This window comes from Limulus polyphemus, unplaced genomic scaffold (assembly GCF_000517525.1).
Source record: "Limulus polyphemus unplaced genomic scaffold, Limulus_polyphemus-2.1.2 Scaffold3497, whole genome shotgun sequence".
Classification (NCBI taxonomy): domain Eukaryota; kingdom Metazoa; phylum Arthropoda; class Merostomata; order Xiphosura; family Limulidae; genus Limulus; species Limulus polyphemus.
Genome location: NW_013669107.1, coordinates 102,483 through 116,206, shown reverse-complemented (window position 1 = coordinate 116,206; position 13,724 = coordinate 102,483). Strand labels below are relative to the sequence as shown.

Genomic DNA, 13,724 nt, shown 5'->3' with positions numbered 1-13,724 from the left:
AATATTTACTTTTAAATTAATAAATTGAATAATATATAATACTAAAAGTTGAATTATAATTTACAGTTTGATACCAAACTTAATGACATAAATTCATTAAATAGTAGTTCAATAAAATTTTGAATGCGAGTCAACAAACGCGATGACATGGCCTCTGACCGTAAAGAAAGGGAATTTACTTCGTTAGCCTAATTCATTTATCAGATGTTTAATGTTTAGTTCCTTATTCTCACCATGTTCTATAACTACAACTGGCCTTAAGACAGATAAATATAACTATCGAGCCATTAAACTTATTTGCATAAAATCACATCCTGCTTCTAGAAGTAATACTGATTGAGGACAACTCATTCACTGCTGCAACTTCCATGTGGAAGAATATGATATTGTTTGTTTTTTGATGGAAATATTCTTTTCCCTACTTTTTTATTATTAAAATGATTTATTACTTAAAATTGCGTGAATTCCGATTTTAAATTATATACTTAAACTTCATTGATTATCGTCTCTTATCGTTTTCTGAAAATTGTTTATTTATGATTACAACTTTAAGATACAATGAATACTTCCCACACTGGTTTTTAGTTAATTTTATTTTATTGCATAGAATTTAAAAAATCATTCTGTTGAACACAAATTAATTTGTACAAGAATTCCAGATAGAAAATATAATTGACACTACACATGTTAGAAACACTGCTATATACAGTAACTAGTAAAGTTTACCACAAGATAAAATTGGCTCTGCACTGATACTAGTTGATATACAATCTTCAGCAAAGGAGGCATCCAAGTCAACTGGTAATGGAAATTGCATTTATAATTCTGCATCACTATGTTTAACAGGGAATACCCACGATAATACATGCTTCAATTGTGTTTTGCTGCTTGCACATGGAGTTTTTTACTTAAATATACAATATATCCAGTATGTCAGCTATTTATGAACATAAAAGCACATATACAATGTGTAAATGCAACTCTCCCCCAAAGAGTTACATTTTATTTGGTAAATTTTTAAAAACTGAAAATGCATCCCCATAAAATTAAATTTAAAATGCACCACCCCTTCTGAAATCCTGGATATACCTTTGAGTGTATTGATTTATTGCTACTTTTATTTAATATGTACCCCTTTCTGCAAATTTAAAATAATTAAGATCCTTGAAAATAATGCATAATAAAGCAATATTATCCAGGTAAAAGATTTATATCAACAATGTGCAATAACATAATAGGTATCAGAAAATGTATTCCATTTTAATATTACAATTAAAATACAAGTAAATAAGAACATCAGATGTCTTATCTTAGAATTATTTCTCTTTATTTCAGGAGATGAAACCTTATCCCACAGGCTGCAAGACCTGATTGCTGTTGAACTTTTTATTCATGAAGAATATTATGGTCACTACCTTATTATCAAGTCTGCAGCAAAGCATAAAGATATTGTTTCCAAATGGGAAGATGACATATTTAGTAAGATGATGATCCAAGCAGACAACCAAGTAACATGATGTTCAAACAAGGTTCATATCGTATAAGATGAAGCCCTGAAAACATGTCAACATGAAGAGTGGAGCTGTTTCCTCTATTTTCTTGGTCTGGCATCAGTTTTGCAGTTCCAAATTTACTTTGTGTATCCTGATATTAATCCTGGAGTGCAACCATTGTTAAATTCTGTGATTTCACCTAGATTATGGAACACAGCAAAACAGAGGAATGATACAGAATTATCAATACTCTTTTCTAGTGATAGCAATCTGGACAACAGGCCTGGAGCTTGGTATACACCTAACAATTTTGTTCCATTGCTAATCGAACAAAATATTACAGAACCACCAACTAAAGTGCCAAAAATTTGCAATGCAGCTGAAACCAAACAATCTTGCAAGCAACAGCAGCTTCAAGAGAAAAAAAATGAAGCAGTCTCAGCTCAGTTCTTTTAGAATTCTTCCAGTCCCATTTCAGGACAAGGCATATGCTTCACACAAAGGCACAGAGTTAACTTCTAAAATATCAAACTCTCTTATCACTGATCAAATTCCATCTAGTAATCAGCCAAAAACATCAAATAAACAGCAAAGCTATAGCCTTCTTGTGGCACATCAACCAATGAATCACAAGTTCCCCATCAGGACAAATGGTGTCAAAACCAAAAAGAACAGAGCTTTTCAGTCAACTTGGTTCCAATGGTATTATACTAGATTCTGAACTTGAATATTCCTTAATTACTTTTACATATATTTCTATGAATACATGTACCTATATTCTAGTGTTTTTTAATTTTTCACAGAAATATGATAAAATGAACAGAACGTTTATTATATTTAAATTTATAACCTTTATTTTACCATTGTATTGGGAATGTGTCTGCAGCATCAAAATAAAAATGCTATTACAGTGATTTTATTTATCACATTTCTTCTAATGGACTGAGAAATTTCCATTTCTATCTTCAGGGACAGTCAGGATTCATTAATACCATTTATTCTGAATGTCTGCAGTAAGATGCAGGTGTACTACCTCAAAAGTCATGGTTTTTCATGAATAATCAAGATATGGCATTTTGTAAGATCCTAACTGAATGGTAAAGGCAACTTTGAAGGTCAAGGTTGAACATTAGATCTAAATTTTAAGTTGAATGTCAAATTGAAGACTGGGGTATGAAACTTTCAAGATATGAAATACTGATACAAAATGTGGGGATTTGGGTAGCTTGAAAGGCTCATATTTTTAACACAGAGGCTTTTTCACTTCTCAATAAATCACAATGAATTGACTCAATTGAGAGGCTTTTTACTCCATTACCCAAAAAGAAATGTACTGAATGTGTTGCTCTGTATTTACTTTACAAGCACAGCACTTTGATTTATTTTGTTTTAGCTATCCTTGGCTATATTATGTTGAAGGGGAGGACAAGGCCCTGTGCTTTGTGTGTATGAGGGCAGAACAAGAAGGAAAGTTGTTAATTAACTATAAGGACCTAACATTTATCACAATTGGATTTTCAAATTTGAGAAAACCTGAAAAATTTGCTACCCATGAAACTAGTGCCTGCCATAAGGAAGCATTGTTAAAAACAGTTACCCTGTCAAGGCAAATAACAGATATTGGTGAGACTCTCTCATTGGTCCAGGCTCAGGAGAAAATGGAAAACCGTATATATTTAAAGGCATTACTCTCTTGTGTTTGTTTTCTAGCCAGACAAGATATTGCTCTTCAAGTTCCTACCATGCAGGAATCAAACTATATACAGCTCCTGAAACATAAAAGCAACCATTACACAACTTCAGACATCCAGAATGAAATGCTACAAGTTATGGCATTATCTATTCTATTGGAGATAGCTTCATGTCTACAAGCTATATACATCTCAGTTTTGGCAGATGAAGTTACAAATTTATCAAATAAAGAACAATTGGTCATATGCATCAGATGGGTAGACAATGACTTCGAGGCCCATGAGAATTTCATTGGTTTGTACAATGTTGATTGAATTAAGTGAGACAGTAACAAACACTATCAAGGATGCTCTAATAAAAATGAATATATCACTGAACAAGCTAAGATATTAGTGTTACAAAGGGACATCAAATATGGCTGGCTCAAGGTTGCCACAAGTATTGAGAAAATAGAACCCAGGGCAAAATTTACTCATTGTTATGGTTATGCACTTAACCTGGCTTGCAATAACACACTTAAATCATGCAAAGTGCTTAGAAATGCTCTAGATATTAGCTATGAGATCATACAATTCATCAAATTTTCTCCTAGACATGAAGCTGAGTTTTTGAAACAAAAATATGAGAAAGATATTGAATTTCAAACAACTGGAATTCAAAGCATGTGTCCAACAAGATGGACTGTTAAAGCTAATGCATTAAAAAGTATTATTGACAACTACAGAAATCTTAATGATCTGTGGGAATTATCAATTCCTGATACAAGAGACACTGACATGAAAATACACATTATTGGTGTATCTTCCCAGATGAAAGTATTTCAATACTTCTTTGGTACTAAGCTTTTACAGCTTATTCTAAGGCATTGTGATAATCTTAGTAGAACACTGCAGAAAACACCAATTTCAGCTGCAGTGGGACAAAATATTACAAATTTAACTGTAAAAACCCTCAAGTCTTTGAGATCTGATGATAAATTTGATCTGTTTTATCAAGTCACAGAGGATCAAGCTGGATGTCAACTCACCATGACTGCCATGGCAATGGAGTATACCAAGGAAACTAGACAATAACCCCAGTGTGTCATCACACCAGGTTCAATCTCCTAAATACTATTTTAGAATAATATATTTTGAAGGCATTGATAGTAGGTTTCACCAGCCAGGCTATGATGTTTATAGAAATCTCCAAGATTTGCTGCTGAATGCTGTCCAAAGAAAACCATTCACCATTGAATTAGATAATGCAACCAATTTGTATACCAAGCTAGATAAAGATACCTTGTCAGCACAAATGGAGACTCTTGCTGTACAATTTGAGTCACAGTCAGGTCCAGTAGACATTATGGATATAAATAAGTACATGATACCAAAAAAATTTACATTAGTGAAGTTATCAAGGTCCTTAAATTGATTTTAGTGATGCCTGCTACCAGTGCAGTTAGTGAGAAGCCTCCAAGTGCTCTGAGGAGAGTTAAACATACCTAAGGTCAACTACAAACCAGCAGTGGATAAATCACTTGCTCATCCTTCATGTCCATAACAATTTAACAGACAAACTAGCTATGGATCAGGTAGCTAATTACTTTATCAAAAGAAACAAACACAAGTCAAATATTTTCAGTGTTCATGACTCTGGTATATCAAAGAACTAGTAAAAACAAACTCTAATTTTGTGCACTGACAAGTTTACAATTCACATGTTACAGTCAGGTTGGAAAATACAGTGGTCTTATGAATGTACCTCGTCAAATATTTTTGCTATAACTTATTTGCATTCATCTCTCAGCATGATATTGCGTACACATTTTCAGTAACTATAAAAGAGATAATTTTACTGCTGATGCAGATGTAATTTTATTGAAAATGATAAATTTGATATATCTATGCACCAACATAAGCAAGTTGTATATAGTATACATTGCCTTTTTGTAGAAACAATTAGCAAGTGTTCCTACATTATTATGACAGGGACTTTGTGAATGAAAAAAAAATTACAATTTCTTTGCTCATTTGCTTATTAGTCAACAAGTTTTCTTAAATAACTTTGTGTTCTATGTTGTCATAATAACCATTAAAATTTAACTTGAATCTGGAATAACTATTCTGGTATTTGTAGAGATTGTAACATTTTAGAGTGCTATATTTCTATTATAGCATCATTTGCTAGTATTACTGTTTGGGTTATTAATATATAACCTTTCAGTGCAACATGCATTACGTGGAACAAATTGATAAATACACTAGCTCAATGTGTAACTTGCAATATCTAAGAAGTAGTAACGATCACTTTTACATATTAAAATAAAATATTCTAGTAGTAGTGATGTCTTTTCTCATCAATTCCAAATGAAAAAAAAACAAAACATTTTAACATTTTGTCTATTTATTCACCTCATATTTAAAAGCCTCCAGGGCTCTTGACCCCAGCCAAATAGGTGAGGGTCTGGCACACACTGCCTTGCTTCACTTAGTGACCCCCCCCAGTTTAAAATGCTTCTAGGGCCCCTGCCTGCTGATGTTGCATCTGTTTTTCATTTATCAGAGTATAAAGTTTCATAATTACAGGGGTCTTGGTAATTAGAAATGTGGCCACTCATTTCAATCATTTTCCACTTCATGCTTGTAGCTCAGTTGGTACAGTATTTGCATGATGGACAAAATATAATGGGTCGAACTACAAGGAGGCAAAATATATACTAGGTATAGATATATAGCACAAATCAAAAACATTAACAATGAACAAAAATTTGTTGTTGTTTTTTTCATTACCAGTCCTTGTTATCATCATTAACTGAGCAAAAAAATGTCTGTGGTTATAGCTCCCAAATACACAGGGGATATTCCATCTGTTAGATTGGATCCAAATGCAGATGTTAAAGTAGTCAGTAGCTATGGAGAATCAATTAACAGTTAGGAGTTGAGTGCTTGAACCCACAATGTCTCAACTGCTATTGAATTTTAACCCAAAAACAAGTAAATGCAAAGTTACTTATAATATAAAGAATCAATAATAGTGATAAACATACACATTACTTAGACTTAGATATTAATTTTTTGGGAGGCAGATTACAGTTGACTATTTTTGATAAGAGATTTTGTTTTCCAATCTTTGGTCTACCCACTCCTAATTGTGTGGTTCCTTCTATACTATTAAAGGAACTATTATTTCTTAATTTAAAATATATTTGGCAGTTTGTAACAACAGTAATTCTTTTATGGATAATGTCCAATTATTGATAAATTAAAAAATAATGGTTACAAAGATTGGCAAATAAAAACATATTTTCACATTTTATAATAAATACAATAATATGTTAAAAAGTAAATTCTCGATTACTCAAACTACTTTTTGGAAAACACAAAGGTTGCAAGTTATTCAAGGTCATCCTTAGTTTATATCTAATCACCCATAAAATAATTAGGTGCTAAATCAGTATATCAGGCAGAAAGACCAACTTCGGGTAGCAGGACTTGTCTCAGCTCACCCGGTTTGTACTTGAACAAATTTTTAAAGAGGAAGGGAGGAGGATGGGAGTTTAAGTAATTATTACAAAACTATTAAGTTATGGATCTTTAGTACTAGTTAACATCAATTTGTAATAATTATTAAAATTGGTGGAGGTTGGGTGTCCTATAAATTGCAGAAATAAAGGGTGGCTTATTTCTGATTATTTATTAACTGATTCTCCATAGCTGCTGGCTAGTTTGACATTGTGTTTGAATCTTGTCTGATAGATGGAATATCCCCAACACATTTCAAAGTTATAACTACATACATGTTGGGCTATGAATTAATTTCATTATTGTTACATAGTGCTGATTTGGTTGCCTTTTATAATTACTGTATCTTACAATATTAGAATTAAAATTTCCAATTTGCCAGCATTCTAGTGGCCTTTCCAGGACCATGAAATTAGACCCAAGGGCTGTCATTGTTTTTGAGAGCGGAAGACAGTAGTAATGTGAGCTGTGACTTACTAGCAAGTACTACCAGTTTGTGGCTCAACTTATAAAACATTCATATTTTTCCTCTAATGACACAACTAACAAGCATAGTTGGCGTATGAATGCAAACATGTAAACAACAGAACTATTTATTCCTACAATAGTTGGAAGATGATAATAAAAGTAATTTGCAAACAGACAATAAACACATTATTTGTATTTACAACTGGGTTACAAAATTAAAACTACAATTTACTAGCAGAAAGATAATAAATAAAACAAAGTTCAAGAACTTTCTCAATGTGTGCTAATTAATTTATAGGTTCTAATCACTATTAAAACATTAATTTGTGCTCATAATCGTCATATAGTGACAAGTACATTAACTATTATACATTTTTAGTAATAAAATTAATAAAAGTAGAAATAATAGGCACTCTGTATAATAATAATAAAAAAAAATCTGTCGGGCCAAACAATTTTTCCATCATAAACCAGGGACCCTCCTACTCTACACAAAGTACCCTATGGAGACCTCAGCTTACAAAATATTTAAACATGTCAACCTTAATGAACGAGGCAGTGCTGGTTACATATAAAAATAAACATGTAAAAAATATAATTAAACATGAATAAACAATTTGAAAAATGTTAGGCAAAATTTTTTCAATGACTAGAACCTGGTTTGAATTGTCCAGGTGGTTATTTTTAGCATCTGTTCCTTTTCTTGTAATCCTAAACCATTCTTCCTTGGGCAGTTGACCTAAAGCATATGGACATTATCTCTGTCCCAGAAAGTGGATGTGTCCCTCTGAAGACATTGGTTTATTGCAAACACAGGAAGAATACTCCTTCAATGTGTTGTCATCTTTACCCTGCTTAAGCAGTTCCCCTTTTCTCTTCCTCCTTATCATAGTTCTTGGCATACAAGTAGTGGATATCGTTGGTACTATTATATGTGATAGAATAGGAAATTATGTCAATGGATTAATTTCAAGTGATTCTGTAGTCACCTGCTGCCTGCCCCTCTGTGTTTTCTGGTTCCTGCATAACCATGAATGTCTGGTGGTAGTGGTTCAGTGCTTGTGTAGGCTGTGATAAGGAGCTCAGAGTCTATTCTCATCCAGTCTTGTTCGTGTACCTGTAATCCATAATCTTATATCAAAAATATATACTTTGTTGATTGAATATCTTTTTAAAACAACTTAATAAATTACTACTTTGTATTTGGTTATGATAAGTCACTTGACATACAAAATAATCAAATTTACTCAATTCTAGTCAGAAAAAAAAACAATTGGAATGAAACACTTGTTTTTGTTTTCTTCTAGTGAATGCACTGTATTCACATTAAAAGTTGAACAGTACAGATGTAATTTTACAATAAAAAATCTTTTACAAAATATTTTGTCAAAGTTGTTTCATTGATGTGGAACAAAGTGAGGTTAGTAACCACTTATAAAGCATGGCTGTTAAGACGGGCTCTTATTTCATTGTATTTGGATGCTCTCAACGTGATATATGTTTTGGTTCTTTTCTTGGTGAGGTGAATGTGTCACACAGGTGCATGCTGATTGCCTCAACAAGATGACTACGTGAGAGTGCTCCTGCAGAAGAAATACATGAAGCAAACAGATTTAGCAAAAAGTAAATGTGATCAATATTACAAGTACATTATTTATATAATAGCAATTTTAAAATCACAAGGTGAGGAAACATATAACTGGTACATATATACATTTCTTATTTACCTCTTCGTGCTTTCAGCACCAATGTGACCACTCCTATACTGCTTTCTCCTGACAGATGTACCTCATGATGATAATAAGTACCTGGGTTTGTAGACCAAAGGTTTTTTGTCATATTCAAGCAGTTTGTTGTAAAGTTTCATTATATTCCTTGCCTGTAAATTGGTGACTGACAGGCCTTGTGGACTGATCAAAGCCTGTGTAGTGTGTTCCAATGTGTCTCAGCCATCAATACAATGTGCATCAAGGACTTCACTTTCAACATCTCTTTCCTGATATATTGAATAAAAAAAATACATTTAATTTTAGAATGATTTGATAGTCCTTTTGAATAATGACTAAATTAAATTTTCAATTAAAAATAAAATCATTTAGAGAAAATGCACCTTTAATACATTTACAACTATACCTTTTACCCCAAGTTCAAAATTAAGAAGTTGGCATTCATCATTGTCAATTTCCCTGGAACTGTCATCAGCATCTTCTGGCAAAGATATCGTTTTGTCAGTAACTTGTACATTTAATTGGAGTTCATCATCTTCCACCCATCCTATGTCCTCCTGGAAGCCGTCATCAATACACAGGTCCACCTCATCCTCTGTCACTAGTAGTACAAGTTCAGACTTTTAATAAAGATACTCAATGCAATCACTTCACCTTTGTGCTCTCCAGGTGGCTAATGCAAGAAGAGCACCAACTTATCATAGACTGATTGGCTGAGATGGTTAATTTGGTGTTGCAGTTTTATACTGAATGTATGCAGTGGCGTTTCTTCAGAGTCAATGGCTTCAGATGCTCTAGCAGAATTCCACCATGTAACACCATTGAGAAGATATGTATGGCATTTGCAGATGTTCCTAAAAAATGAATAACTTAAGGTGTTAAATTCATATAAATGTATGTAAATTAAAGTGAAAGACGTGTACAAAAATGTGTTGAATTTAGTATATAAATTGAATCATTACCTGGTATAAATCATTTAAGGTGAAGTGGAAGTTCTTCCAAAGAGGTAAAACCTTGGGCACATCTGTACACAAGGAGCTTTACACCACAGCCTTTAATAGTGTACAGCCTAATACCATCAGGATCTTGAATGCAGCCAATGTGTTGTTTCTCCACCTCCCAGATGTTTTTCATTTCCTCTTTTACCACAGGAACACCAAGAGTGTCAGTGGCAGATGAGAGAGGGAGATGCAGAATCTGTATCAGCTTACTTACTTCCTTACTTCTTGTTTGGCACCTACAGTGCTTTCTTATCTCATCCATGGTAACAGATTTTGTAACTGCTGCATCCAAGGAGTTCCTCAAATCAGCCTTTACAATCTCAACATGATTGGCAATATATAAAAATTCAAGATCACTCTTGTCCCATTCAAAGATGCAAGATGATAGGCAACCCATGATGGCTGCATAACAATAGATAAGACTAATTAGATCAACCAAGTGACCTTAAGGTCCAGCCGATTAATAATATTTTCTTTACTTCTTTCGTTATCAGGATTTTGGTTTTTATAGACCAGGGAGGGTGAGGTTCAATAAGACCTCTTTCTCCTGTCAGAACTGTGGTTTGGGAACAGGTGAATGTTTATCTTGATATAATATGAGGGTAGGAGTAAACTGCATTTGCTCTTACCCCTTTCAGGGCAATGTCCATGTAGGTATCTGCATTAACATTCTTATGTTGTGCATATCATCACTTATGTTCAGTATTGCAAAGTCTTGCACTTGACGAACAGTTCAGTATATACAGACAACACAGTTCACTCGCTTTAAAACTAACACAAGAACATTTTATATATAATACCCTTTTTAAATTTTGTTATCTTAGTCCAAAGCTAGTTTTATGGTCTTATTAAATTTCTATTCCTAAAATATATGCTAACAGGTGAGAGGTACTTAGGTCTACTTCCATCATGTATATAGCAGTGATCAAGTTCACAAAGCAGATCATTCTTTTGCCAATTTTTCTCAAAGTGATTTAGAGTATGTAGTCTATCAGCAATGGTTTGAATGTTTGTGTATAAATTTTGATGATGTGTTACAGGGGACTTTCAATGCTGTAATAATTATGGAGTTTTGTACTGATTGTAGTTTATTTGTGTTTTTTGGGTGCTATGTTTATCCATGCATATTCAATGATGGGGCGTATATATGTTTTTTATATTTTTATGATATTGTCTGGTGAAGTTCCATGGTTTTTGCCAGTTAGACTTCTTATATAGTTTGTGTTTCCAAATTTTTGTTAATATATTATTTGTGTGATTTAGCCATGTTAGCTTTGGGTCAAAGGTTAAACCTAAAAATTTTCCAGAGGTTATGGTCTGGAGAAGTGTTCCATTCATATATAATTTGAGTGGGTCTTTCTAATGTTTTGTGAAAGTTAGTAATTGGTTTTTTGGAACATTTATTTTTATGCAATATTTTTGGCAGTATTCTTCTATATTATTTAATAGTGTTTGAAGATTTGTTGCAGCTATGGATGGAGTAGGGGCACTTTTCCAGACTGCAACATCATCTGCAAACTGTAATGCAAACCTAAAGTTTGGGTCTTTTAAGGGCATATTGCTCATATACATAATGAATAGAATAGGGCTTCTACTTCTGGGGTAAATGACCCAGTGAAGATTACCCTAACATTTATTTTACAACTTCTATTTTCCAAGAAGTTAGATAGCTATTTTCTCATTTAAAAAACAGGATTTTGAGCTTCCTCCTTGGATGTTGCAGCAGTCATGGTCAACATAGAGTAAAACCGGTGACTTTTCTCTGGCACTTTGATACCGTTTTACTAAATCATCTGCAATTTACTAGAGTGATGATGTTTTTTCCAATGTTGTTAATAGAGATTATAGCACTTCTCCTGTGTCATTACCCACATTAGTGAACCAGCTTGCTGTGTTGGTGGGGATATCTTTTTTGTTTAATCAATTTTTAGGAGTGATTCATAGACAAAGGTGTCTGCTGCTTTGAGTATGAGAAGTCTTGAGCAGACATCATTCACATAGAATGCCAGGAACCACTTGGTAGCAGGTAACCTCTTGAGATATCAGGTGCCTCCTTATAAAAGTACAGGTTGCATTGTGACACATGACCTCTGCAATGTCTGTTACATTCACAGTAGCACAATGTTTTGCAAAGCCACTCTTCACTGTGCAGTTCTTGTACATTGTGCTGAAGAGCAGTTAGGCTGTTATCTAGGGTTTGGGCATGTAGTAGAAAGACAACTGAGATGTCACATGCATATTTGTGCTTTAACATCACAGAAAATCAAGCTCCACTTTCATCAGATAGCTGGTAGAAAAGACAGTTGCCCCAGACAATGAAATTACCCTTACACATATTGCAGTCAATGTACTCAGCAGCCAAGTAGTGTTACTCTTTGACATCAAGCACTAGTCAAACTCGGTTATGCAGGCTCTTTAATGTTAGTGACCTCTTTGACTCAGCTGATGTAACAGCATTGAATGAATATTAATAAATAGCACAAATTAAAGAAATGTTTATTCAAACACCATTATGAAAATATAATGAATACCTGTGCAAACACTGGTACCATTCTTTCAAAAGATAATGGTGTAAAGGGCAAAAGAATAGTTGACTTATAAATAAGATTAAAAAATAAATATGCATAGACCAAGGTTTCAATCAAGGAATTTAGTAAATAAATGTTTCTTAGATACTCTTGGTAAAATAATTAATACAGTAATGCTCATTTGGTTAATATGATACCCACAACTGCAAGCTAGCTTTTCACTACATAGGTCTGTATTAGTAGAGCAAATTTTTATTGGATACTTGCCAATCTTGTCAAACTCATTTCAGCATCTTGAGTTTCTAGATGGGTGTTGACCAAGTAAGGAGGAGAAAGTGCCATCTGCATATCAATGAACACATTCTTGCTACTCAGCAACAGGCACACTAGTCTTTGGCATGATGTTCTTTTCTAATGAGGATATATCTTCCAAAGCCAGATTTTATGAAATTCATTGCATTTAACAAATGGTTTGGGCACTCAATTTGCAATATAAAGGTTGCAGGCCCTAATCCCTGCCACTGAATATGTTCACCATTTCAGTCGTGGAATGTATTAGTGAATCTCACTATTTGTTGGTGAAAGAGTAGCCCAGTGGGTGGTGTTGAATAGCTGCCTTTCTCTTGTCTATCACTGCTAAATTAGGGACAGCTATCAGATACCTTCGTGTAGCTTTAAACAAAATTCAAAACAAAAAACAACAAAGTATTTAAAAAAAATACTATAATATGATCAAAGAGAGAACTGGTATTAATCCATTCTTGAATTTAGATAGCTAACTCTCTCTCATTTTTAAAAAATGATGTTTCTCCTATTACATTTTTAAACAGATTAAGGGTTTAGACATTTTACAAGATATCAAGACCTTTTAGCTACATTTTTAGTTCTTTTTAAATTGTTTAAGTAATTGTGAAATGCTTTAGTGTTGTGCCCACATTTAGTTTTGGCTCACGTTAATTTAAACTATTATCATGCTGTATCTTTATAAACATCAGTTTTTGGTTCCAGTCTTGTTAGTGCCCTGCTACTTGATTCCACACCTTATCTTTATCAGAAAAAATGCAGGAAGAATACAGTAAGACCCCTGGTTTAAGCTGATTTGTTATAGAGCTCTTGGCTTCTTGAGAGATTGTTTTTCACGAGAGAAAAAAATTATGAAAATCCATAACTCTCTGAACACTACTTTTTCATACTAATGGTAGTAATACACTAAATAATTTTTATTTAATAATATAATGCAACAAGAAACATAGAATAATAACAAGCAAAAAATATACAATGTCCATAACTATCATAATTTTTTTGGTGTTTC

At 33.2% G+C, this 13,724-nt stretch overlaps 1 protein-coding gene across 1 annotated transcript; it reads left to right on the top strand.

The window, feature by feature from the left end:
• Positions 1–590: 590 nt before the first annotated feature.
• LOC106469454 (zinc finger MYM-type protein 1-like) lies at positions 591–8,271 on the top strand. The gene is given in 1 exon segment (XM_022397985.1): positions 591–8,271. A coding segment is annotated over 1 exon segment (1,317 nt). The 5' UTR covers positions 591–2,941; the 3' UTR covers positions 4,259–8,271.
• The last annotated feature ends 5,453 nt before the right edge of the window (positions 8,272–13,724 follow it).